Genomic DNA, 26,712 nt, shown 5'->3' with positions numbered 1-26,712 from the left:
GACTGTAGAAATAATGGACATAGTATCCGTGACATCACCCATCTGTTCCTGAGCGCTGTTTTGAAGCCAATCGTAGGGGGGAGCCTTATTGGTAATGCGGAACCATAGACTGTAAAAAATATGGACGTAGTATCCGTGACGTCACCCATCTGTTTCTGAAGAGCTGTTTTGAGACCAATCGGCTGCGGCAGCCATATTGCTTCTGTCGAGCCAGTGTGACGTAAAGAGGCGGGCTTTGAGCCTCCTAGCCAACGGCTGCAGTGTTCCCACAGGCAGCTGTGCCTCTCATTGGAAGACTGGTAATCTCAATATCTTCGAAATTGCCGAATTAGAAAAAATTCACCCCCCTCACAGTGAGAGGACGTCGAGAAATTAGCTATTCAGACTACACTCATCTTTTGTACCAGGCTGTAAACATGTTTATTTCTGCTGTAAAGATTCGTCTTTTCCCCATTCATGTGTATGTGACTTCCGGTACTTCCGGAGCCAGCCTCAAGCGGATCCTCGATGAACTGCAGCTTTTAACACTTCCGCATTGACTCATATTTTTAGACCGGAGGTTGCCGCTTGTGCGGAACTCAACCACTCACAGTGTGACGTAAAGAGGCAGGGTTTGAGCCTCCTAGCCAACAGCTATGTGTTCCCGCCTGTCAGTCAAGTCAGTCAAGTCAGTCATGTCCTTATTTGGGCAAAAACCTCGTAATCTTAATATCTTCTGAGCCGTTAGAGAAATTAGCTATGTAGAGCCAAGCCGTTTTTTGAACCAGGCTGTAAACATGTTTATTAATGCTGCAAAGATCGTGTTTCTTAAATTGGTGTCTATGTGGTTTCCGGTGTTTCTGCAGTCAGCCTCAAGTGGGTGTTTGATAAATTGCAGTTTATGACACTTCCTCATGGGCTTCATATTTTGAGACCTGAGGTTGCCGCTTGGTTAAGACCAGATCAGTGTGATTCTGTGTCAGGCGGGACAGTAAGACTCTTAAAGTTACAGACTTCAGAGAAGAGAAGGGGGCTGAATATTTGTAATAATCTCTCCGAATTTAAATAATTAATAAGACCCAACACTATTTGCTATGTACGTTAAGTACACAGAGAGAGAAAGAGTAGATCAAACATAACTGGCCACATATACAATTTTAATGTTTCAAGTGTTTGCTGTATGTTTTTTTTTGTTTTTAACGCTTTGAATTGCTCTTTGTATGAATGGTGCTTTATAGATAAACTTGCCTTGCCTTCTATAGTTTTTCAGTCTTGATCATAGACTGTAAATGCATAAAGCAGTAATACTTATTTTAAGACTAGATTGCTTCATCTTCCTTATTCTTATTATGACATCTAATCATTAAAACAACAGACACAAAAAGGTGCATTTCAAATATTTAATGCATGTATATATGGTATGTACAAAAAGCCACAACAAATACAATATTAAGTAACAGTCGTTTTTCACATGCTCACAGTCACAGTAATAATGCGTTTTTGGACAAAATGCCACAAAGAAACACCAATCTGCTCTTCTTAAGGCATAAACCAAGAGTATTCTTTGGAGTCAGATTGTAAGTATGCATAATTGAAAGTCCAAACCAAGGTAATGTGCATGAAAACATGCATACATATATTTATATGATGTGCATGGATGCATCTCAAGTTTTTGCAGATAACATGATACAAAGACTCAAATTCACAGATTATTAAAACAGTTGTAGGGTTAATAGCAAGTTTCAAACAGCACACTGCTAATGGTTTGGCAAATGTGTGTGGTCCCAAGGACTGTACGAAGGTTCACGATCAATTAAAACTAACCACGGACTGTATACCAAGCCACTGCTGAAATGTGTGTAAAAAAATAATTAAAATAATATTAATTTGAAACAAATTGTGCCCCACGTGTTCCCAATTTGAAAACAACTCAACGTAAAGGCTTTGTAACATAAGGAGAAAAAAATAACATCTTAACAGTGAGGTACTGCAAGCAGCGGTTTCAGTATTCCCGATGAAACTAGCGTTCACATACAAAACAATATGAAAACACAGATCAATGTCTGTCTTTGATGGGAGTGAGCACCCCTCCCTCACAGAGGGAACCGCAACAGGGCTGTTATTAGGGACAGAGAAAGAATAACACTGCAACTCTGGGTCCTCAGGCCGGTAAGGCTAAAACAGCTTCAAGTGCAAAACGTGGGCTAACGCCTACTGGATAAGTCACAAAGTGTTTCAAGTGCAACACAACTGTCAGACCGTACGGGTGATGAAACCCGTAGGTCTTCACACCCTGAAGCCTCTCTGACCTCATCAGACAGGTCTTGTGTTTCTTTATGCTGTAAACTGGTGGTATGTAGCTGCCAGTTGTTCCACCATCTTCGCTCTAAGAGATCCTGCTCATATCCAGCTCGCACCATGATCTGTTCATGGGGAAATGAGGCCTAGAGGCACGTTGTCCATGATGTACTCGCCAACGCCAACAAAGTACATAACCTGTGCGATGCCGAACAGAGGAGCGATGACCAGAGCTCGACAGCCAGCGCCTTTCAGGAAAGCAGATGGTCCCTCCTTCCTCATTATCTTACTGTGAAGAAAAAAAAAGAGAAGGTTATTTATGCTCATGCATGAGACCAGGAAAGAAAAGTAAATATCTAACTATGAAGACCTCAAACTTCTTACCTCACACAATCCATGACTCCATTGTACGTCTCCTCAGTGGACCCTTTGTTCATGGACTGCAGTCTGGTCTTCACAACCTGCACAAATAAGGACAAAGAGTTAGAAAATATTTCAGAAAATGACATTGTTGCTACTGATAACATGGCGTTTCATGGCTTGCTAGACTCACCATCACAGGGGTTAACAACCACAGCAGCAGTGGATCCAGCCGCACAGCCAGAGAAGAAGCCCAGTAGAAGGGAGACGCCTCCATAGGACTTGGTTTACCCATGCGGTTCAGGTTGGCAAACAATGGGAAGTACACGATAGAGAAGGGGACATCCCTGAAAGAAAACAATTAAATGTTAGTTCAAAGTGAAATCTGAGACAAGTGTAACTGGTGTAAGAAGTTTACTTTTCCTGTGTTGGGAATCTGGAGTCTTACCTCATGAGTGTGGCCCCCAGACCCTTGTAGAGTCCCTGGAGGCCGTGCGTGTGGAACAGCTCCTTCGCGATCTGTGTGGCGGACACAGATCGTGGTGCTGTGACCACTGTGCCAGAGTTGTAGGAGCGGCTGAGCATGGTGTTGGTGGCCACCAGCTTGGTAGGGGACATCATGACAGGTTTCTGCTGCTGGGCCGCTGTGGATGAAAGCAAACATATATGAATATTAACACAAAAAATGACATGTGGCTGAGAAAAGTCAAAGAGCTACACAGATCTTCTTCAGTCTGAACTCTGTGATCTACCGAGTCTGCCTGCATCCTGTAGCTGTATCTTGAAGCATTTCCATGGGGGTTGTGCCTACAACCTGACACATGCGGCTCCACAACCTGCCAGCATCTCTTTGAACACGGTCAGCCCTTTCTGTAACGAGCGGAGAACGTTTAGGAACAAATAGACTTGGTACTGTATGTTCCTTTATTGTTGACTTTGTGAGCTGACGTTTCTACCATCCTTGGCGAGGGTGTGCCTGAAGAAGTCATTAGCAGCAAGCTTTATTGCCTTCTCTGGGAGTGACCAGGGTTAAATTACTGCAGCGCCTGAGGAGAAAAATGATTAATTTACTACTGGTGTCACAATCGAGATGTCATACAGCACATGTTTAAAAAAAAACATTCCCCGCCACTATCATTACAGTATTACATGTACAAAAGCCATTGTTTAAGCTATTCTACACACAGAACAAAGAAATGTTCAATTTAAAGTAGCTTCAGTCATGATGATGGAGGGGGATTACAGTAGAAGACATTACATTATACATGACATTCAGGAGGAAGATAACGAAACAGGCTGAATGAAGACATAAGACAAGAAGTGAAACAAGGAGGGATTGAGATGCAGAGTCTACAAAGGAGAAGGAATCTTCAGTTTATGAAAACAGAAAGAAGTCAAAGAAAGGAAGTCTGTTTGTTTAATGAAAGACTACAAGTCAGTAGTTCATGACGACAGACAAGAAAAAAGAAGGGATGTTGAAAGAACGGAGTATTTGACCATGTACTGTGTAAGCAGACTTTGGGAATCTTACATACTGATCTGTGAAACTAGTGTTAATCTAAAAATAATGTATATTTAAGGTCACCACAGATTCATGTAAGATCAATCAAAGTTCACAACGACACAATTCAAAGTCGGGAAAATTATCTATGACATGTCGACAGGACGGTGAAGAGACAGCCAAGAAGTTATTGACAAGAAGTCAAATTACAGAACAAACAGATGGCAAAACAAAAACTTGTGCCTATAGTTTTAAATAGAGCAATATTGTAAGAACCATTTAATGATTTGCCTCCAGCGTGGCTGCGCCTTATCGGCTAGCCTTCAATATCCCAGGGGGACCCATGTCTGCAATATGAAAAACACAGATGCAAACAAACAGCATTCCTCACACAAGCAGAGACCTATACTAAAAGGTCTTCATTTACAACCACAAGATTTCACTTTCCTGTTCTACATTTCATCAAATACAAATGGAGGGTTTTTCTAATCGTTGCATGAATGCTATCACATCATACCAGCTGTTTCCTCTTCCCTTATTCAATGTCTTTTAACTTTATCAGGTAACACATGCATTTAGAATACACGTTTCTAATCACCTCTGGACCTCAGGAGTATCTATCCAGTGCAGTCAATGTTAAACCACAATAAAAATGTAATTAAAATCAATAATAATTCCATCCTAAAGCTGAATCTGTCCAACATATTAAGGCTACTGGTTATTAAAAGTCAAATATGCATTATTCTTACCTCTGTACATTCCAAAGTAACCCTCTGATCGAACTGTTTTGACAAGGCAGTCCATCCTGCAGAAGAAAAAAAAAGGAAGAAACATTATTTATGTGATGCTTAATAAAAAAGAGACATTTAAATATTTTACTGCTTGATCAAAACAGCTAAGGCCAGTTATTCATCAGAATGTCAGTATAATAAGAGTTCAGGCCTCTGAGTGATGCCTCCTGGAGCAGTAAGGTTCCATCCTACACGGACATCACTACCTCATAATAGAGGAATGAGCAATATGAAAACTCTTCATGCGCCATTAAGTCTGGAATTCACCTAACACTACACATTGATGTCAGCACCCTGCATGGTCAGTGTAGGATTAGCGGGAATAGGACTGGATTACAAACGGAGGTAGTGGGCGTAATGCCATCAGATTTGGGAAGCACAGGTACTAGGTAGTGACGTGCAAGACAACAGGGAAGGAAAATACTTACATGCTCTTGTAGGCCTGCTGACCTGGTCTCTGATTCTGTAACCTGGTCTTTGCCAAGTCAATGGGGAAGACACAGGTAACGCCAACAATGCCAGCAATGCCTCCATTAATGAGCTTGGCTGGGAGGCTGTAAGAGGACAAGAGATAGAAAGGAAACACGTTAATATGGAAACTCTTAGGCAGCAGTCTCTTACTTAATCTAGGAGTGGGTTTAGATTCAGATTTAATTTTAATCCTCATTTTAACAGGGTTGTAAGTGCTTCATTTTATCATCTCAGAGAGCTAAACTGTGGAACTCGCTGCCTCTGGACATTAAAACAGCGAGATCTCTGAGTGTTTTTAAAGTAAACTTAAGACTTACCTTTTAATCTAGCTTTTAATTTGGAATAATTTATTTTTAGCCCTGGGATGCATTTTTATTATCATTATTATTATTTTAATCAATATTACTTTAACATTTATTTACCTATTTAATTATCTATTTATTTATTGTATTTCTCTGATCTTTTTAACTCTACCTTCTTTTTGAACTTTTCTTTCCACCGTTACTTCTTTTTTTAATTTTACTGTATTGATTTGATTTGATTTTTAAGTATTTTATTTATAATCATGCTAATTATAATTTTATCATTGCTTCTGTTTTCTGTAACTGTTATTCTGTGAAGCCCTTTGGGCTGCATGTTTTTCTATATGCAAGGTGCTATATAAACAAAGGGGAGTTGAGTGAGTTAATCCCATATTATGACTTTTTCCAAAAATTTAAATTGACAGTAAGATCCAGGGATATATGTTAAAATGGCAAAAGGAATATGTCAATAAATCTAATAGTCCTATATGTAGAAAAATATTCTGTATGATACTTACTTCATCTGCTGCTGAGACATGGTGACTTTTAATAAAGTTTAAATAGAAGTGTAAAAGTAGAAGTGTAGATTCAAGTGTTTCTCGGTCACCTAGACAGATAAAAAAAAACATGAATGAGTTACTCAACACGGAATTAATATGCATTTTCCTGAGAACTAAGTGTTTACATAGAGCTTTATCCCCCTGACAGCTGAGCCTCAGACTTATCTTAGGTGTCTCACACTCACGAGGACATGACATAGCGGCTCTGTTGTAATTTGAGCTGTACTACAAGTAGGCGTGGTCTAGCCTAGCGCACATACCGGAATACCATATAAGGGCAGTGTCGCCTTTTCATACAATCTTGATACTGGAGAGGAGTTTTGGGTAAAATTCCACGTTACATAAAACTATCGGCTTCAAAAAAAAGCAAAATTTTTTTGTAAATTGAGTTAAATTAGATAATATGTATGCAAAGTAGTTATTTTTGTGCAAACGAAACATGTAAAGAATTAAAAAATATATTCTATACAAAGTTGGGGTTATTGAGTAGCTTTAAAACATCTTTATTTACGTAAAATAACATTTAGACAGTATCGTATCTGAACAATTAAGAGCCTTTGCTTCAAGTTGCATTAGTACCGGTCGGCAATGTTAACAGGAGGCGCTCATTCACTTAACATCACCCATTCAAACCGAAGCCGCTTATAAAGACTAACACTGTAGTTATCGAGAGTCATTTTAATATCAAAACAACATAGCAGATAATAATTCAACTTACAGTTAGATTGTCTTGTGATTCTTCAAGATTGTTCCTTGTCGCTGTCTGCTTTAGAATACTTCGGTAACCCGGCGCTTCCTCTATTAGTATGGAGTGGAGAGAGTGGAAATTTCCATTGAGGTTTAACCTAGGGGGCGGACCCAACTTTACAACCGTTGAATGAGAACCAATCACCGATCACAAATTTGTACACTCTTAATGATTGGCTGAATGTCGTTTCCTCCTGTTTAATTGGAAGACAGACCCGTCAATCAAAATCGTCTACCAATCATGCACCACAAAAGGCGTTCCAGGATGTAAGGCGAGACAAAGCATTGTTAACGGATCACTATTCTTTTATTGTGATTAAAAGTTGACAAAACATGGTTTTAAATATTGTTTAGACATTTTAATAGACGTACACCAGGCTCATGAAGGGAGACAGGACACGTGTCCTCAAAGAAATGTTTGGCTAAGACGATCTTAGTCCCAGCGTGAGTCACTGGGTTAAGATGATAATGGTTTAGGTTAACTCTGGTCAGCTTGTGAATGGAGTGTACAAGTAGGATGACATCACTGTGTTATTCTAGGCTTTTCCAATCACGTGCATACTATTGACCTTGCTTAATGGAAAGTTACCAAATGTCTACTAAATTAATTTTCCTTTTAAAAGAGATTTGTACCTAATCTTCACCACCCAGTGTGAATTATTCGACTCCACTGCAGCAATCTGAGAGTCAGAGCTGCTAGTTACATGACAGATGCTTTGTTTCACATGTTAATGTCATCCCATGTTATTTAATGAGGGTCATTGCAAAGGTTCATTACTCAACGGTAGGTAACAGTTACATCAGCTCTGTCTCGGCATGTCACAACATTGAAACTGTGAATAGCCTACATCATGTAAATGCATCATTTATTTCATACAACGAAAGGTATAAAACTTAAAACTGACAAGACATATTTCCTGCATTTTGAGTATTTTAGTTCAAGTTCATGCAAAGGGTTAAAATGCAGAAAGAAGAGCCCTGTTTCCTGCTCTATTGTTCTTTGTTCCTTCATGACATTTTTCAGCAGGAGAAATGTGGGTGGGGGAGCAGATGAGTTTCAACCCCTCCCTCGGTTACCAGGGTCGAAGTGACCCATAGCAAACCTTACTGCTTTCATCTCCTCGCTGTGAGTCTGCAACTGTGTGCAGAAGGAGCAGGTTTTGCTGAAAGGGGGCCCCAGCTTATTCAGCTATGAAAGATGTGAAGAAAAGCAGAAGAATTTTGCTGTGGCAAAATAAACACCACAGCTTATCTTATTTCGAAGTGAATGCAGGAATAAATGGTAGCCTGCTAAATTACTTGAAACATTTTATGAATAGGTGTCAAATTGTAGGAGCACAATATACAAAGCACAGTCTAGCTGCATAACATGCAAAATTACAGGGTGGACTCAAAGACAAGAAGGTTCTTGTTTGGGTGGGGGACTGGCTCAGCTGATATGGGGTTCTTGCATGCCAAACGGTTCTTGTCTTTCAATGCAGATACATGAGAGCCCTGGAAATTATGTAACGGGGGGTGGTGCATACGTTGTATCATCTGCAAGTTACGTATACAGCTCTAGTCTAGGCAGCACACTTGAATAACTTGAATAGCTCTGTTCTGGTATTTTTTCCTCTTCTAGATTGTTCTAGTGTATTCTGTGCGGTTTGATGTCTATACCTATTCGGCCTATTTAGATCCTTATCATGAATTTTAATTACAGGTTGCAAAACATCTTGCAATTCAGGTTTCTTAGAAAGGTGCGGCCAAATCAAGGATCAGATTAAAGGGGAAAATATAGGGATTAATTAAAACCTTTTTGGCACCAAAGCAGGAGCATCACATTTATTATCCAGTAAATGGAAAGACAGTCTTTTTATAAACAGTTTTTGAAAATGCATGTTTGTAAGAAAAACATATGACATTGTTCCTGAAGAGCATTCACAGTAAAGGTGGGACTGCACTAGCTCAAGTTGGAACAGCTCTATGAACTATAATGGAGGCTCAAAAAAGGCAACGCCTCTTCACACAACCTGCTTAAGTTTTCATCGGGTTGGTATGTTCTCAAAACATGGAAGCCATACCCATACATCATAAATAACTCACATCAGTAAGTTGACAGATTAATGTCATCAGTTGTGGTAAACAATTCAAAATGCTCAGGGTAATAAACACACCTTGTTGAACATAAATAATCTATTGCAGCCTGTAGCAAACAAGGGTAAGCTTTACTGTATAGACTGTATCACAAAAAGCAAACATCCGGCTCTGAAACATAAATACGCATTTAATCCTAACCCCAAAAGATCAAAGTAAGATCTCAGTGTGAAAGATAAATAGATATCTTTTGAAAAACTGTGCGTTTTTTACATTTTTGTATTGATGCTGCTGCAGGATGTGCATGTAAATATGCTCCTGCAACAACCAGTGCATTTGATTAGTTCTTATAAAATATCTCCACATTTTCTATTGTGAAAGTTTATTGTAGCAAACTAACAAAGAAAAATAGAAGCAATCAGTCGTCACAGTTCCTTATATTCCCTGTGGTTATTTTCCTCTGATGCCAATCTTATGGTTCACTCTCTATAAGGTTGATAAGGAGTTTCTGATTCAATTTAAGTCATAAACACTTAGGAAATCTGACAAATCATTTATTTCTCAACTTAGTGACTCATCAGTGATTGACATTACAAGTATTGAGAGATATTGAGCCATGTTTCAACATCGTATGTGGTAATTAGCTTCTGTGAAACATGATTAATTGAGTCTCTGCCAACACTGTCATCAGGTAGGTATTCACACTTTTCAATTGCATTGAATAGCAGCAGAGAAAAGGCATATATTTCTTGGTAATGGCGATGTTAGCTATGAAGTGACTACATGCTAGTGTTCTAGTGTTAGCAGTTGTCCAATGGTGGCTAATCCACTATGATTATGTCTATGATTTCTGATTAACTTTGGAGGTGTTTCTATACTACTTATATGCTCTTGTGTACTTTATACTGTTTTGCACTGTCTACTAATAAAGGAATATCTTATCTTATCTTATCTTATCTTATGATGTTATATCGACATTTATATGATAAGAAACCTGTAACACACTGTAACAAAGCAATATGACATTTTTCATCTGATAACAGCAAACGTCATAAAGCCCAGCCTACTATTCAGACTATGAGGCAGCTGATTTAGGCTTTACTGTGGCACCATGACCCATGGAGCACAAGCTAACACATGATTGTGAATTGAGAGTGAATTTGGTGCCTTGGTCCGTGTTGTCCTGTAAACCCGTAGAGCAGGGGTTCCCAAACTTTTCAGCCCGCAGCCCGAAAATATAGGTGGCTAAGACTTGGGACCCCTACTGTCCTCAAAGTGATTAATTGCAGCTTCATTTACCTGGTCTGCATAAAATAAGCCTACCTATATGAGCATGTGGCTGTGTTTCCTGTGCTGTATGAACTGACCTACTGCTACTGATGCTTTTGATAATCAACTGTTCACTAACCCAAAACTTAGGAGTTATCTGGCAAAAAGAAAGTCAGAAAACTCCTTACACTTTCTATTTTCAAGGTTTATTTCAAGGTTAGCTACTCTTGTTGATATTTTTTACTGTAATGGGTATAAAATGTACTATTTTTAGATAAAGTACAAAAAAGCATTCTGGAAGACATCTCACGACCCCCCATTTGTGTCTCGACCCCCCAGGGGGTCCCAAACCACACTTTGGGAACCCTGCTCTATAGCTCCACCTCCTTCCACCACAGCTGAGATCCATCTATGGATAGAAAAGGGTAAAACCTTGACCTTTCCCTCCAGCCTCATGAAATACCTTGACCTTGACTGAGAATTGACAGTGATTGAGTGAACTATAACTGCAGATTCTGGGTTTGTCATTTGTTAGCCAAAGTATTGGACAAATTAAAGCTGGTGGGAAACTGTACATTCCAAACTAGTGGCAGCAGTTAGCTAAAAGAATAGACTATAGTCTCAAATTAGCCCAGGGTTAAATAATTAAAGATGCTGTAAACATCTGGGGAAAAATACATTTTTTTTAAAACAGTACTGGGGACGCTGTTGGCCAAGCGGTCTGAGCGTGCGCCCCACGTACAGAGGCTATAGCCCTCTTTGTAGAGGCTGCAGGCTCGATTCCCGGCCTCGACCATTTTGCTGCATGCCATCCCCCACTCTCTACTCCCCACATTTCCTGTCTCTCTTCAGCTGTCCTATCAAATAAAAACAAAAATGCCCAAAAATATAATTAAAAAAAAAACAAACAAAAAGAAACAGTACAAGGTCAGGCAAATTTGAAGCTATACTAGTAGCTTTGAATAGTGTGTTAGCATACTAAATGTGCAAATTGGTAGTGATCAAATGAAACGCTGTAGGGGTTGAGGATGAAAAAAATCCAGTCTAGTAAAACAGTCTATCAAAAGACAGTCACCAGAAATCAAAGATATCAACATGCTGGTCAAGACATGGTAAATGTTTGGATATCATGATTGGAAGACTAGGATTGAGTGTTATTATTTAGATCATGACCTGTCCAATAGTTGTTGCAATATAAAAGTCGAGACCAGACAGTCTAGACTGAAACGGTGCCCAGGCCAACCGACCCCCCAGACCACCATTGTCACGGTTGAGCGGCTCATACGGCGAAAGTATTTCTCACATTGTTTCAAGCTGAATGAACCCAACACCAACAAAACCATACAGTTTGTGTGAATGACTGGTCGGTATGTGGGACGACATAGCCGCTCCTCTTGGACTGCTGATGGGAGCAAATTCCATGTCACCCGCTGCTTATCTATTGGTTTTCAAAACAACACCGAGCTGGGATTTTGAGTGCGGCATTTCAAACAATGTGGCACATTGGTCAGACAATTTCAGAGTCAAATCAGGTCAAATGTTAGCATAATAATTACAGCATAATTCAGCCAACAGTACCCAAAATTGTACTTTTTAAAAAGAAAATCCCACAATATAAACTCTTTTCTGATGCATTAAGTGTAATAAATATGAAACAATGCTTGTATAGAAGTATAAAACATGTTTGTCTAATAATAAGTCAAAGTCGAAGCTAAGGAAACAAGCAGAACATTTGTATACAAAGTCAAAGACACGTGTCTACAAAATACCAAGGCACTGAACCTCGGTGTCAGCTGACTGTCTGCAAGGTTAAACAGTGTGTGGGCTTGTTTTGTTTATGGTGGTTCAGCATTACACAAACTGGTTTACCATCCATACCTCTTCTCACAGCTAATTTGACCTCATTTAAATTTTCCACTCTTCCACTCCAGCTCCGAGGTTCCTTAGAAGTAGAAATCATGAATCCTGTTAAATATCAGAGACAAACATGTCTCTCTTGTTCTGTGGAGAAATGCAAACAGTGATCAGCTTTGTTTGCGATTGAAATTGGCACTACCTACAAGAAAACCTTCCTCTTTTCAAACTGTGCTATCGCTTTAAATCTGATGGTGTATGGGCCTTTAGTTCACCAGCTTTTTAAATCTATTATACACTCAATTCCCTTCTGATCAAAAAGTTTTGACATGTGAGAATCTTTCAGAGCCGAAGAGTCTACGAATATGATTCACAATCTTAACCTAAAGGAGTAGTCACCGATAGAAGAAATCTGTAACAAACAGAAGTAACAGCATGTGAATAAGGTGACAGCAACGTCACTGAGTCCATGCAATGATGGACTTGTTGGACATTCCCCCACTCTGACCTGCTGAGCTATTAATAAACCCCAGCTGTCCTCCCAAATTCCCCTTTGTGAGTGGGGAAACCAAACACTCAACTTATGATGAGCCCAAAGACACCCGGCAGTTAGCAAACTCACGTTGTGATTTGGTATTTGGTAAGTCTCCAGTGTGTCTCATCTTATGGGTCAACCTCTCTAATGACAATCTCTAAACATTTGAGGTGTGTCAGTCCTCACGTGTATGCAATGACTGCTGTGGCAAATATAGTGACTGGAGGTGACATTGTGGGTTGGTGTTTATGTTACAAACAGAGCAGAATGGACAGACGCAGGATGTGATTAAGTCAAGCACAGCTTAGGCAGAGAGCTATTTAGAGACTTCAGCTTTAATGGAGTTGCATTCAGAGTATTCCTTCAGATTAAACATAAAAACTCTGTAAGTCACACCCCCGTGAGTTTACAGGAGGTTCATTAATTAAGGTTACCAAAGCACACCAGAAGGATCAACTCCACCAGTGTGAACTGAGAGGCAGAGCTCCAGGGCAGACAGATTTGGCAACAAAAGCACAATAGAGCAGGCTGGTACAATAGGCAACAATACAGAACGTGCAGTTATTTATTAATCTGTTACATGATTGGTCATGTCTCCTTTCCGAAAATACTCATGAGTCATACAGTTAACGCCAGTAACACATAGAGAGTGAGGACAATGAGAGCTTTAGAATCAGAAAGGGGTCATGTAGCTGCTCTGTGCAGGATATGGGTAAAGACGTCGGACTGGTTTGGTGCACCGAGCCCCAACCCCACTGGCTCTGTGTGCACATTCATCGGTGTCAGTCCTGCAGGAATCGCACTTGCAGCTGAGGGCCACGGGATAAGTGAAGACAGGGTTGGCCTCTATGGGACAGCCGGGCAGAACAGCTGTTCGGTATTCAACCTTGTCGTAGGTGCATCCTCTTTGGTTCAAGGAAGGGGGGGCTGAATTTGTCCCCGATGATGCTGTCCTGTTTGTCAAACACAAAAAACCATGGATTCACTTTCAACAAATAAGGCATGCACATCAAATAAAGACATAAAGAAACCATCAATACGGTTTGATTATTGATCTTTATGAATTATCTGTTCGTTTATCACTACTTACCTTTGAGTGGCAGAATCCCATGCAGATGGTGTGTTGATGGCCACACAGAAGTCACACTCTGGTCTCTCCACGTGCAGAGTGAAGTCAGTGGGCAGACACATGGGCACAGCTGGGCGGAACAGCAGAAACAGGAGCCAGTAGGTGAACACTGCGGTCTCGCATGTTCAGAGTTTTGAAACCTGCATGTAAAAGGGAGAGATGTGACACAACCAGCAAAAAGACAAGATCAGAACGTTAATCTACTTTGTCCTATGTACATGTGGATTCACCTGCTCCAGTGATCTTGCACTTGCAGCTCTGATTCGGCTGCAGTGAGGCCCCTCAGCAGTATTTATGCAAACTTATATTATCCCTCTTCATCCATTTATCCATGGAGGCACTTATCTTTTATCTGTGATGAAAGGAGGAACTAAACCTCCAGGCCATTAAGTGAATGACATGAATTAATCATTCTCCTCTTGAGCACTGTTTATTAAATAACCAAAGAAAGTGACGCAACAGATTCTGTAACAGGAAGCCTTTGTATCAGTCCTCTGTCCACTAGATGTCACTAAATGCACCAAAGCTTCAATTCTCCTTAAGAATGCAGAGTTTGTGAGGAAGGACTTAAAATTTAACATGAGTTCCCTTCAGTTTCCAAAACAACCTAATCTGTCGGTCATTTGAATAAAAATTAACAGAAGAAAAGGTTACTGAATTTCCCTTAGGATTAATGAAGTGCATTCCATTCTATTCTATCTCCAATACCAAGTAATACAGAGGACCACACAGAGCTCTAAATGTTACTACATGCGTCGCTGCTTACACAAATATACAGCAGTCAGCAGTGGGCACGATCAATCCACAACTGGTCACAGTCCAATCATGTATTGAACACAGATAGGAAACATTTGGAGCAGGTGTTATCTAATCTGCTCTGATGGTGAGGAAAATAAAAATGTGAGCAAAGTGCTAATCTGGTATTTCAAATACAAACTACAGATACTGACGGTGGCTGTCAGGACATGGTGTTGGTTTGCACCCAACACCGTCAGACAAAAGGATCTTCTTATCTTCTCTTTCTGATGACAGTCGGCGTCTCAGAAACGATAGGACAGAGTAAATGTTTGAAACACCTTCTCCTTCTAAGGTTTGTATTTATTTTAATTGTTTGAAACACTGTAGATTAATACTGAAGACATCCAAAATATGAAAGAACATATATGGAATTATTAATTCACAAAAAGTGTTAAACAAAGCAGAATATTTTTATATTTTAGATTCTGTAAAGTAGCCCCCCTTTTTCCTTCATGACAGCTTTGCACACTCTTGGTATTCTCTCAGTCTGCTTCATGAAGTGGTCCCCCAGGAATGGTTTCTAATTAACATGAGCCTTGTCAAGAGGTTCATTTGTGGAATGTCTTCCTTCTTAATGTTTTGAGACCATCAGTTGTGTTGTTCAGAGGTAGGGTTAGCACACAAAGGATAGCCCTATTTGACAACTGTTGTAATCCAGATTATGGCAAAACCAGATTATTTCATAGTTTGATGTCTTCAGTGTTAATCTACAATGTTAAAAATAATTAAAATAAATGAAACCTTTGAATGAGAAGGTGTGTTCAAACTTGTGACTGGTAGTGTACATTCTTGATGCCACTGTATGATGTCAAACCCATTTCCCACTGTCTTCCTGTGATGTTTCATAATTGGTCTCTAAAAAACGAGACAAAATTGATTTCTTCTCTTCTCATGTGGATCACAACACTTCTTCCAGGATCTGAGTCTTCAACTCAAGTCTTCTCCTCGAAGCATGTGGCATCTGGCTGACAGTTGTTTTCATTCAGTAGCAGTGAGTGAACATTACAATACAGTAAAAACAGAAAAGAATAGTTCAATGTCCCTTTGGCAGCTCATTCATCTTCCCTGCTCTTACTTAACCCTTACAAACATTAACAGTAAAAGCCATTTAACATTAACTTTCAGAGAAGTTACTGGGTCTGATCGCTCTCATTAGGAGCGACTCAAACTAAATTAACCAACAAAAACCTTGCTCATAAGTGACTTATGTTACAACAATGCACGTGTCATACTCAACCTTCTCTTTTCATGTTTTTAGCTGATGTCTGCATGTTTTTGAGCTTTAATATTATGTTGCATCACTGGAGTGATAACCAAAGATATAGTTAGGCTAAGAAACAGCAACAGTAATCATGTGTGACACATAAAGAGTCAGTTTGTTGTCCTCACATCCCTCAGAGATCCAGTGACTTGTGAGCGACCTGCAGCTGAACACTACAAAAATCTTCCGGTTGGGTTATTGTGTCACTGCGTTTCCCAAAGAGAGGGAGAACTTCTTGATAACGAGAATCACACTCAGCTATCTGCACCTCAGGCACGCCACCACATCAAGACCTTTGACAGTCACTGAGATTATGGCTGACTTCAGTGTGTTCTTGATGGATTATTAACTAAGTGAACTAATCTTTATAGACTCCAAAAACATCACAGTCGACAAGATCCCTGCCACTTGAAGGAAGTGTTAGTTAAAGGATCTTGTTGTTTTTCTATCAGGCATACCAGTTGTGGCAAAACAGAGGACTCTAACCCTGAATTCGTTGGATGTTTTTCTCTGTTGAAGGTTTAAAATGACACTTTGGTAACGTACATTTACAACTGGATCTAATACAAGTTGGAGGAAATTTAAGAGGACAGACCTTCAGCAGATTACACAATAGAGAGCTTCTTCTGCTGAAATAACCATGGTTGGTACAGGCGGCCCAGTGGCCACTTTCTCTGTGTGGGATTATGTGGTGTTTGCTGGAACTATTATAGGGGCAGCTGGTATCGGGCTTTTCCAGGCGATCAGAGGCCGTAAGGATTCCAGCAGTGCCGAGTTCCTGCTAGGTGGACGACAAATGACAGCTGTGCCAGTTGCCATGTCGCTTACTGCTAGCTTCATGTCTGGCATCACAGTCATTGGTACTCCAGCCGAGTCTTACCGGTTCGGAGCTGCATTCTGGCTCTTCGGCTTCTCCTACACCATCATGTCCTTCATCACTGCTGAGATGTTTGTCCCTCTTTTCTACAGACTGGGGATCACCAGCGCCTACGAGGTAAGAAGATGTTAAAGACTCTTAATTGCTGGATGACAGGTGCAGCAGAAAAAACTATAAATGTTGAAATCCATAAAGCCGGTATGTTTCATTGGAAGGCTGAAGGGAGGTTTTAAATCAACAATGATTGATCGCTTTAAATGCTGTACAGATTCCAGCTGCTATAAAATTGTTTCCCTGGAACTGTGGGTGGACAAGTTCAAACAGAGAAACAAAAAAAACTGCTCTAATCTCTTTTTTTTATATACTGTGTACCAATTCATCCGTTGACGTCTTACTGAGTGTCCCTTTTCATTTCCAGTACCTGGAGTTGCGCTTCAGCCGGCCCATTCGAATAATTGGAACAACCAATGTACATCGTGCAAACGGTAACTACAGCATGCTGCTGTTCAAACAGAGGAGGTATTCCATTCATTTTGGTAATTAGAGAATCAAAACCAACAGAAGTAAATCACACAGAATGGAAAAAAACCATTATTAAGATGATAAACATGGGAAAAGCATCTCTACTTGTTTGACGTCATGTATTATCAATACATTATTTAAAATACAAATGATTCATATGAATCACATGGGTGTTGTTTCCATCTAATCAACTAATGGTGACCTCTCTGCTCAGGCTCTGTACACCGGCTTGGTCATCTATGCTCCAGCTCTGGCACTAAATCAGAGTAAGTTCATGTGTGTTGTTACAAATATGACAGAAATAACTTTTATATGATGCTATCATGTTCCGGAGAACTGGTGTTTATAGTGAATTTACCACTTCTCCTTTATCACTGTTCCTTCTGAAAACAAACTCTGAATCACAGGATGAGATAAGAGTGTTTATTCAAGCTTTTCTTAACGGTAACTTAGTGAACTGTGAGTGCAACTTGGTGATAGTGTTGAGTTTTATCTTTTTACATTTATCTTTTTGGGTCCTGATAACAAGGTTTGTCAACTACTGATAGAGAACTGATACGGCTGTGTGTCTGTCTGTCTGACATCCTGAGACATCTGACTCAAAGTTAGAAAACCGTCACATTTCTTTGTCTATGCTTATTTTAATGTTTGAATCATGACAAGGTTTCTTGTGTGTGTTTCTCAGTCACAGGACTTGATCTGTGGGGGTGCTGGTGGCTACAGGAGCAGTGTGCATCCTCTACTGCACTTTGGTTGGATACTCTGCATGTCCAAAAGCATGATATGGTGTTTTAGTACTGATAGTCTGATATGCAAACGATACAAAAGGCGTTGTAAACTGAGTTCAACCATTGACTGAATCCTTAAGGCGAAGTATGTCAGTATTTCAATATATAAGAAGTGGTTTCTTTTGTTTTTTATGATTTAATTTGGTTGTGATGTAGAAAACAGACTGATCTCAGCGATATGATAATCTGGCTCCACCATGGCTTTGGTTTCAGGCGGTCTGAAAGCAGTAATCTGGACCGACGTGCTGCAGATGGTGATCATGCTGGCAGGTTTTGTGGCCGTATCGCCAGAGGAGCCGTACTCCAGGGAGGCCTGACGAAGATCTGGGAAGATGCGGGCCAAGGAGGCCGACTCGAGGCGGTTCGAGTACGTACATGAGCAGATTGTGTTGACATGTGTTTGTGGTCGTTATTTTAAAGGAGGGCGCGGCTTCCTGAGTCACTTAGCAATTTAGTTGTGCAGCAAAACACATGCAAGGTACATTCTCACACCTTAGGATGTACCCATGGGCGTTCACCTTTAATGTCAATCTGAATGTGAGAATGTCGATACAATGTCACGTTTCTGTGGTCAAGGTTGTGAGAAGTCTGAAAAAGGCATCCATATCTGTGCTTTTAAAATGATTAAAAAAATCTGGACAAAACAATGGGGCTTATTCAACGGTGGAAACCACATCCAACATCACACCAAACCAAAGATCTACTAGACTAAAGCGTGATGTTTAGCATTCAGACACTTTATGGCTGACATAGCTAGGACTATACACCTCACCCTTTTGTTTTACGCTATCAAATGTTTGCATTCAGCCTTTCCAAGCCGAATGCCAACATTAAGTGCTGCTACAGGTTTTTCAACATGCTGTTTACCTCGAAATATGGCCCAGATGTCTTCAGGAATTTTGAAATCTCTCTCTGAAATTGATTGTAGTTGCTGATCAATCTGAAAAGCTGAAAAACAGTAACAGTTTAATTATTGACAACAACCATCATACATTAGAGGTTGCATTACAAGATTGAGACATTAGAACAGCTGTTTTAATGCTGAGTGTGACATCACAGAAAATGGCTGCTGCTGAAAGGGTCAATCCCTTCCTGTTAGTCTTTATTGCTCTTCAAGGAAGGATTCTTCCCTATAAAAATGTTCTTCACACAGCCGTAAAGATAACTAACTTATGACTCACTGGTGTCCTCACTCACTACAAAAGTTTTACTTCTGATGTATTATTATCTTTAATTTTATCCCATTTCGCTGACCTTTACCACAGTTTTGACCCTGATCCCCTCAAGCGACACACTTTCTGGACTATTGTAATCGGTGGCAGCATCATGTGGGTGTCCATCTACTCCATCAACCAGTCCCAGGTGCAGCGCTACATTTCCTGCAAGACTTTGGGACACGGCCAAGATGTGAGTGATACCGCATAGCATTGCAAACAGTAATGAAAGCAGCGGTGAGAGAGGGTTCGTGCCCTGACAGGTCTTCTTTCACCTTTCAGGTCTTTGTACGTCAACATGGTAGGCCTGTGGGTAACCGTGAGTCTGGCTGTGTTTTCTGGCCTTGTCATGTACTCCATTACAAGAATTGTGACCCACTTAAAAACGGTGACGTGACCACCCCTGACCAGGTAACTTCAGCGGCAAATGTCTCTTTACGTGCAACAGGAGGAGGATGTGCAGTTTGTTACACAAGTTTAAATCACAGGGAAAGTAAAAATATCAATATTTGTGAACTAGCTGCTGCCCTACCTTGTGATGGACATTCTGGCGGACTACCCTGGGATCCCTGGCTTGTTTGTGGCTGCTGCATACAGTGGGACTCTGAGGTGAGGCCTGGAACCAATGAGGAAAAGAGCTGAAATATTTGGCTGATGAGGAAACGCTCTGATAGATAAATGATAAGGAAGAATGAGCAGGAAATACCTCTTTCTGTAAGGTACCTGTGTCATCAGAGAGGTGCACATCACTGCTGCACTGACACAATCAAGGTTGATTTCTTGAAACTACTATTTGCATGCTGCCTGAGACCAATCATATCATTATTCTGAAGTGTGGTTTGAGTGCATGCACAGCAAAAACTCAAAATCTTACCAAGTGAAATTGTCTCGTTTTTAGTCAAAATGTCTTATCCCACTTGATTTAAGATACATTTACTTAACAAGTACTATTTGAGCAAGATAGAGGGACTTGGTTTAAGACAAGGCCATCTTAAATATCTTGTTAAGTCAAACAATCTGAAATGATCTTGTTTTGAGTTGTAATTTAGAAGAAACAAGGTTTATTTACATTTCATGCATTTTTCAAGCTGAGATCTATTTGTAGAAGACAGATAATCTTGATTTAAGACAAACACTTTACTTGATTTAAGTAAATGCATTTTATTGGAGATCTATCGGGAAACAGCTCCTTATAAATAAAAGAAAGAAAGAAAGAAAAGGGATTTTAAGGGTGGGTTACAGTTTCAGGCACTGTTTCTTCTAAATCAGATAAAAATAAACATCCTTGTACTTCATGCAACACAATGAAACACCTACTTTGAGCACAGCTGGCTTATCCTAAAGAACAACATGACTGAATAGTAGTATATCCAGCTAACTATGATAGACATTATATCTCAAAATGCTCAAATTCAACTTTGTAAGCCTATTTCATTACAAGTTGGTCTTAAACCTAGAGAAGTGCAGCTATTATACAACTCAAATTAAGGTGAATATATCTCAAATGAAGAAGTTGACATGAAATTTAGTAGTGCAAAAGTCTATTTTTGAGCGGAAAAATACTTATTGTTAGCATTCCTGGCTTATTCTGAGACACTAAGCTTTAAAATACTTCCCTGCTAATTTCAAGATCACAGTTTTCTAAATATTACGTCTTACCAAGCAGATTTCACTTGTTCTGTTGGCAGATCTTTTTGCTTATTTAAGTACTTAAAAGCACACCTTGAAATAAGTTTTTTTTCTTGTTTTTGGAGGGGCATTTTTTCCAGTGTGAGCATTTCTGTTCTTTGAAGTACCTTAAGCTTACTGTTGCATGTTTTTCAGCACCGTGTCTTCCAGCATTAACGCCCCTCGTTGCTGTCACTGTGGAAGACTTCATCCTTCCTGTGTGCAAAACTCTCACACAGAAACAACAACGTGGATGAACATGGGCTTGAGTAAGTCGTGCTGTGAAGAATTCTTTATTGTGGTTAACAACAATCTCATAAAATTCATGTGAAACTTCAAACGCTCACACACTTCATCGGTGTACGTACAGCTCAGTCTGATCATGTAAGGAATTCCTCATGTAGCTAACAAAACACCAGCAGTCACCAAGACAACATTATCTTGTCTTCTAATTCCTGAAAGCTAAACTCCTCTTTCTAACTGTTCAAGTAAAGACATGATAGCTGTAATATGAACCCTTCATTTATAGAATCACTGCATCAAAAACTTCAAGGGTTATATCAGAATAGCTAGCTGAGAAAAAAACCCTCGACAGGTGGGAGCATGTAGCTTCTTTGACCTCCTTTGTTCAGGTGAAGGGCGTGGCTCCACAAAAAATCAGAGAGGAACTCGAATGCAAACATCAAACCCTTCATTTGATATTGACACTAGTTATTGGTTTGACATGCTGTTGGCATGCAACGACCTTCTGTTCCCTGTCATTATAGAGCTGCTATGTTTGTAAGTCAATGCTCACATTTTACACAGAGAGAAGGCGAGTTTTAGTGTCTTTCCCACAGTTTAAAATGAGAGTGCAATAGAAGCTATGTAGGGTGATATGTCCTCGTATCATTTTTCCTCCTTCCCAGCAGAATCAAACAACCACACTTACTGTCTAATCTCTTATTACAATTATAACTGTGACCAAGACCCAGGTATGGCTGAAAATGGAAGAATTGGTTAATCCTTTGACTATTACATTGAGTCCATGTAAATATTGAACTTGTATATTAATGCATAGTTGGCGCAGGCTTGACACTCATGTAAAAAATACGGTTAAATCCTGCTTCTTTCCACCTCAACAAATCTCCAAAATAAGATTATTCCTTTCCCCCTCCAATCTGTTCAAAGTCAGCCATGCTTCTATTTTTCCTCGTCTTGATTATTGTAACGCACTTTTAAACGGGTATCAGTCAGAGCTCCCTCCAGACTCAAACTAGTTCAAAATGCAGCCGCTCGGATTTAAACAGGCACATCAAAATACCATCCATCACTCCTGTGCTTGCCAGCTTATATTGGCTGCCAGTTTCTTGTTGTGTCAATTTTAGATTTATTGATTACTTTTAAAATTTAAATGGACAGGCCCCAAACTATTCAAGAGACCTTTTACCCCCTATGTGCCTGGGCGGCCCCTCAGATCTGTGAATGCAGCTCTGCTGTTGTGCCAAGATCCGCCCTTAAAAAAAAAGGTGACCGGGCCTTTTCAATCAGAGCTCCAAGACTGTGGAACTTCCTGCCACTGATGATTAGACAGTCCACAACCTTGACTGTTTTTAATCCTCACTAAAAACATTTTTATATAAGAAGGCATTTCTCCACCCCTAATTCTTGAATTTGTTCTTCATTCTGATGTCTGGTTATGCTTCTGTCTTTTTTCTTCCCAGTTTGCAACCGTTTTTTATGCTTTGTAATTCTCTGCTTTTTGTTGTGAAGCACTTTGTAACCTTGTTAAGAAAAGTGCTGTATAAATAAAGTTTATTATTAATATAATATGTATTAAGTCGCTTGCCCATGTAGCTGCTAACATGGGTTCAAATCCAGCCTGCAGCCCCCTTTTCACATGCCGTTCCCCCACTCTCTCACCCTATCTCCTCTCTAATAAAAGGTGAAAAAGTCCCAAAATATAATAAAATAATAAAATAATGATGCAATAGTTAGTTAAAGTCAAAATACAACTACAGTATTTAGAGTATGATGGTGCTGATTGAATAAAGTGTTCTTTCATCTGCATAATCTGCAAATGCAAAGGTCTAAAGTAGCTCCTGAGTCGACAGCCTGCAACAAGATACAGAAAACTTATTCCAACACCCTCCAGAGTCTATTGATAAAGAACATGAACTCGCTTCTTCTTCAAAGATATATCTTGAAACACGCTGAGTCAAAAAACTGTCTCCTATTTAAAAAACAAATGTTGACTATATCAATATAAAGCACACATTTTGGTAAGAGAGATGTGAAATGTGAGATGAGTTGGAACATGTCGCGTGCAAAAAGCAACCAATGCACATCCAGCTCTGCACTCTTATCTTCCAATAACTTCTGATCTCATCACCTCCAGGTGTGTTTTTCGGGTGCTGTTTGTATCGGGATGGCTGGAGTGGCCTCATCAATGGGAAGCATTCTGCAGGTAACACCACTCCACCAATAATCTGCAGCTATTCATTGCTCTACAGCACCACCAAGTGCTCAATATAAGGAACTACAAGCCTCCTCTTGGTTTTCTGTTTGCAGGCAGCTCTGTCCATATTTGGAATGATTCAGTGGGCCTCTTCTTGTCTTTACCTATTAGGCATGCTTTTTTCCGCACACCAATTCAGTGGTGAGTATTTCCTGTTACGGGAACATTCAACACACTACAATGACTTCTCTCACACAACAAGGCTATTGTGACAAAACCAGAAGTATTTTAATGCTGTGATGTTTACTTTGCAGGGAGGACTTGTGGGAATGATCGTCGGACTAGTTTTGACCCTGTGGGTGGGGATTGGAGGCCAGATTTACCCACCAACTGCTGACAAGACCACCCTCTACCTCTTAGCACCATGGGCTGCAACAACACAATGGATCAGAACTACACAACGATAGCTCCATGGACGAGTCCAGGGCCGACACAAACCCGAGTGAGTCACATGACATTATACATAGATGCATCTATTGTTACCCAAACACATGATATGCTCACAATGGATGGAATACTTAAAAAGTCCTAAAAATAGACATCTGAAGAAGTCACCTGATGAAGATGTTTTATAGGTTTATTATTAATTGAATATAATAAACACTATTTGTTGTAGCACTACTTGTATCAGACATAAGTGGTAGTATGCTGTTTTAAGGCGGTGCAGATGTCAGCAGGATGATAACTAAAGTAACTTCTTTGTGTGTTAGTGTCAGACCAGCTCTGGCAGACTCCTGGTACTCTCTTTCCTACGTCTACCTCTCTCTTTTGGGCATGCTGACGACAATGGTGAGTGGCCTGCTTGTGAGCATGATCACAGGTGAGACATTATTTCCCTACTTTAACTTCCACTGCTGAGGTACATCAGCACCTGCATGGTCTAAACCAGGGGTTCCCAAACTTTGAACCCCCAAAATATAGGTGCCAAAGACTTGCGACCCCCACTGTCTCTAAAAGTGATTTAGTGTGGCTTCATTTTCTGGTCTGTAGAAAATTAGCCTACCTACATGAGCATGTGGCTGTGTTTCCTGTGCCATTATGAATAAACCTACTGCTACTGATGCTTTTGAAAAATAACTGTTCACTAACCTTAAACTTTAGGAGTCATCTGGCAACAAGAAAGGCAGAAAACTCATTACTTTCTCTACTTTCAAGGTTTTATTTCAAGTTTAGCTACTATTTGTGTCGATATTTTTACTATGGTGGGTAAAATGTACTATTTTAGATCACTTTTGTCATTCAACATTTTTTATTTGCATTTTTTTCCAGTATTTCTTTGTTCACCACAAGTTAACAAACTATATATAAGTCATACGAAAACAACAAAGAGAAGAAAATTTAAAAAAAATAAATAAATAATATTAATAATATATAATAATAATAATAATAATATAATAATAATAATAATAATAATAATAATAATAATAATAATAAAAAGTACAAACAAAAGGAAGATAACAAGAAACAAGGTAAAAAAAAAAAAATATATATACATACATATTTTTAGATAATTAAAAAAAACATTCTGGAAAACATCTCACAACCCCCCATTTGTGTCTCGCGACCCACATTTTGGGAAGCCCTGGTCTAAACTATGATATTATGACAATGAAGCTGGGAAACTAAGGGGCATATTTCTGTTTAGGTGGATGCAAGCAGGAAAAGATAAACCCTGATCTGTTCGTGAAGAAGAGTGATCTCTTCTGCTTCAACTGGTGTAGTAAATCAGAGGTAAGGGACTGGCCATATTATGTAGGGTTTAACAATTGTATTACTTACTTTTTACAATTGTATTGATTTAAATTTTTCTTTAGTATTTTATGAATTTTAACTGTTTATTTTATTTTCATTTATTTATTTTCATTTATCTACTCAGTTTTATTGATATTTTTAGCCTTTATTTTGTCTTCAACTCTTATCATTACCCTTTTTAACTGTATTTATTTTGACTATTTAAACTCTTAATATTAATTTGATGCTTTAACTTGTTTTAATTACACATATTTTATTGTTGTTGGTGTGCATAGTCTCTATTTTAAAATCCATTTTTGTTTTTTAATATGTCTTGCCATTATTTTATGTCTGCTTCGTTCTTGTTTTCAATCGCTGTTAAAGCACTTTGAATTGCATTGATTTGCATGAAAGTTGTTATATAAATAAAGCTTGATTGATTGATTTTATTTAATGAAGTAAGAAATAATCACTGTGCTTTAATTCTAATGGTGTTATCATTGTTCCCAACACACTACAGGAACCAGAGGTCAAAGAAAAGGATCCTAAAGATTTCTATATAGGAGCTGACAACCTGCCGTACAGAGACTTGGGCCTGATGAAAACAGATGTTGAAAAAGTCACCAAACTCTAATGCTCCTATGACATTCAGAGAGACTGTTAAAATGTGTGTACACAGACTGTAAATGACAAGACGTTATTATATGCAGCTATATCCCTGAGGTGCATTTGATTTGTTAGAATACATAATTACAACTGAGTGCCAATTAATATGTTTTTAAAATATTAAATTTAGGCAGAATATTTTAGATATTTTATTTGTATTTTTTAAATTATGCACATAAATCTAGCTATTATTAGAAGTAAACTTTACATTCATATAATAACTCCAAGCTTTTCTTTCTCATGTTGTTACCTCACCGAGCTTCTCAAACCACAGCTAACTTTTTTTTTTAAATACCCAGAATGAAAATCGAACGTACGTGTCAGTTCAACATACTCCCATCGTTAACCTTGTATTTTTAGCTGCTGAACAATGAACAATAGAGGAAAGGCATTTCACATAAACACACCTTTTGCTCTGTACTAATTGAATTGCTTCCACTTCCTGTTAAGCAGTAATGTGACAGCACTGTTTTTACACTGAATGCCCTTTGTTCATTCGTCCTCCCTGATAGCGGCTGCTGGCTCTTTATTCTCCTCCTGAACATTTATTGTCCTCCTCATGTGGACACACAGACATGTTTGTTATTCTACCATAGGTGATGATGGTACTGTTGAAGGAACAATAGCCATGTGTTTTGGAGTATTTGTGTACTACTTGATTATTTTTGTATTAAATTGGCACCTTTTTATGTACTACCTGTATAAATTGTTCACAAATTCTACTTGTTAATAATGTTTTGTACAAAGTTCGACTGCGTTGACTGAAAACGTGACCACACAAGCCCAGGGAAGCCTTCAAGTTCTCTCTTGTCCGACAG

At 39.3% G+C, this 26,712-nt stretch overlaps 3 protein-coding genes across 3 annotated transcripts; 1 reads left to right on the top strand and 2 right to left on the bottom strand.

Annotated features, from left to right (window-relative positions):
* Positions 1–1,365: 1,365 nt before the first annotated feature.
* Positions 1,366–7,109, bottom strand: slc25a55a (solute carrier family 25 member 55a). The gene is given in 11 exon segments (XM_034684488.1): positions 1,366–2,566; positions 2,662–2,737; positions 2,831–2,890; positions 2,893–2,984; positions 3,086–3,281; positions 3,390–3,507; positions 3,586–3,683; positions 4,888–4,943; positions 5,358–5,483; positions 6,221–6,309; positions 6,981–7,109. Coding segments are annotated over 10 exon segments (1,002 nt in total). The 5' UTR covers positions 6,241–6,309; positions 6,981–7,109; the 3' UTR covers positions 1,366–2,406.
* A 5,949-nt stretch (positions 7,110–13,058) lies between these two features.
* On the bottom strand, positions 13,059–15,488 carry tshba (thyroid stimulating hormone subunit beta a). Its single transcript, XM_034688903.1, is given in 5 exon segments — positions 13,059–13,653; positions 13,655–13,696; positions 13,834–13,865; positions 13,868–13,988; positions 15,456–15,488. Coding segments are annotated over 5 exon segments (465 nt in total). The 3' UTR covers positions 13,059–13,416.
* Positions 15,489–16,162: 674 nt separating this feature from the next.
* Positions 16,163–26,615, top strand: slc5a8l (solute carrier family 5 member 8, like). The gene is given in 25 exon segments (XM_034681467.1): positions 16,163–16,925; positions 17,227–17,274; positions 17,276–17,293; positions 17,545–17,596; positions 18,016–18,036; positions 18,039–18,081; positions 18,330–18,397; positions 18,400–18,479; positions 18,481–18,485; positions 19,384–19,554; positions 19,615–19,688; positions 19,691–19,743; positions 19,853–19,941; positions 21,157–21,181; positions 21,183–21,243; positions 21,246–21,269; positions 23,378–23,388; positions 23,390–23,446; positions 23,551–23,638; positions 23,756–23,839; positions 23,842–23,933; positions 23,935–23,939; positions 24,208–24,317; positions 25,143–25,228; positions 25,749–26,615. Coding segments are annotated over 25 exon segments (1,833 nt in total). The 5' UTR covers positions 16,163–16,571; the 3' UTR covers positions 25,863–26,615.
* Positions 26,616–26,712: the final 97 nt, after the last annotated feature.

This window comes from Notolabrus celidotus, chromosome 1, assembly GCF_009762535.1.
Source record: "Notolabrus celidotus isolate fNotCel1 chromosome 1, fNotCel1.pri, whole genome shotgun sequence".
NCBI lineage: Eukaryota > Metazoa > Chordata > Actinopteri > Labriformes > Labridae > Notolabrus > Notolabrus celidotus.
Note: the sequence above shows the minus strand (reverse complement) of the source record. Positions and strands in the feature narration are given on the sequence as shown.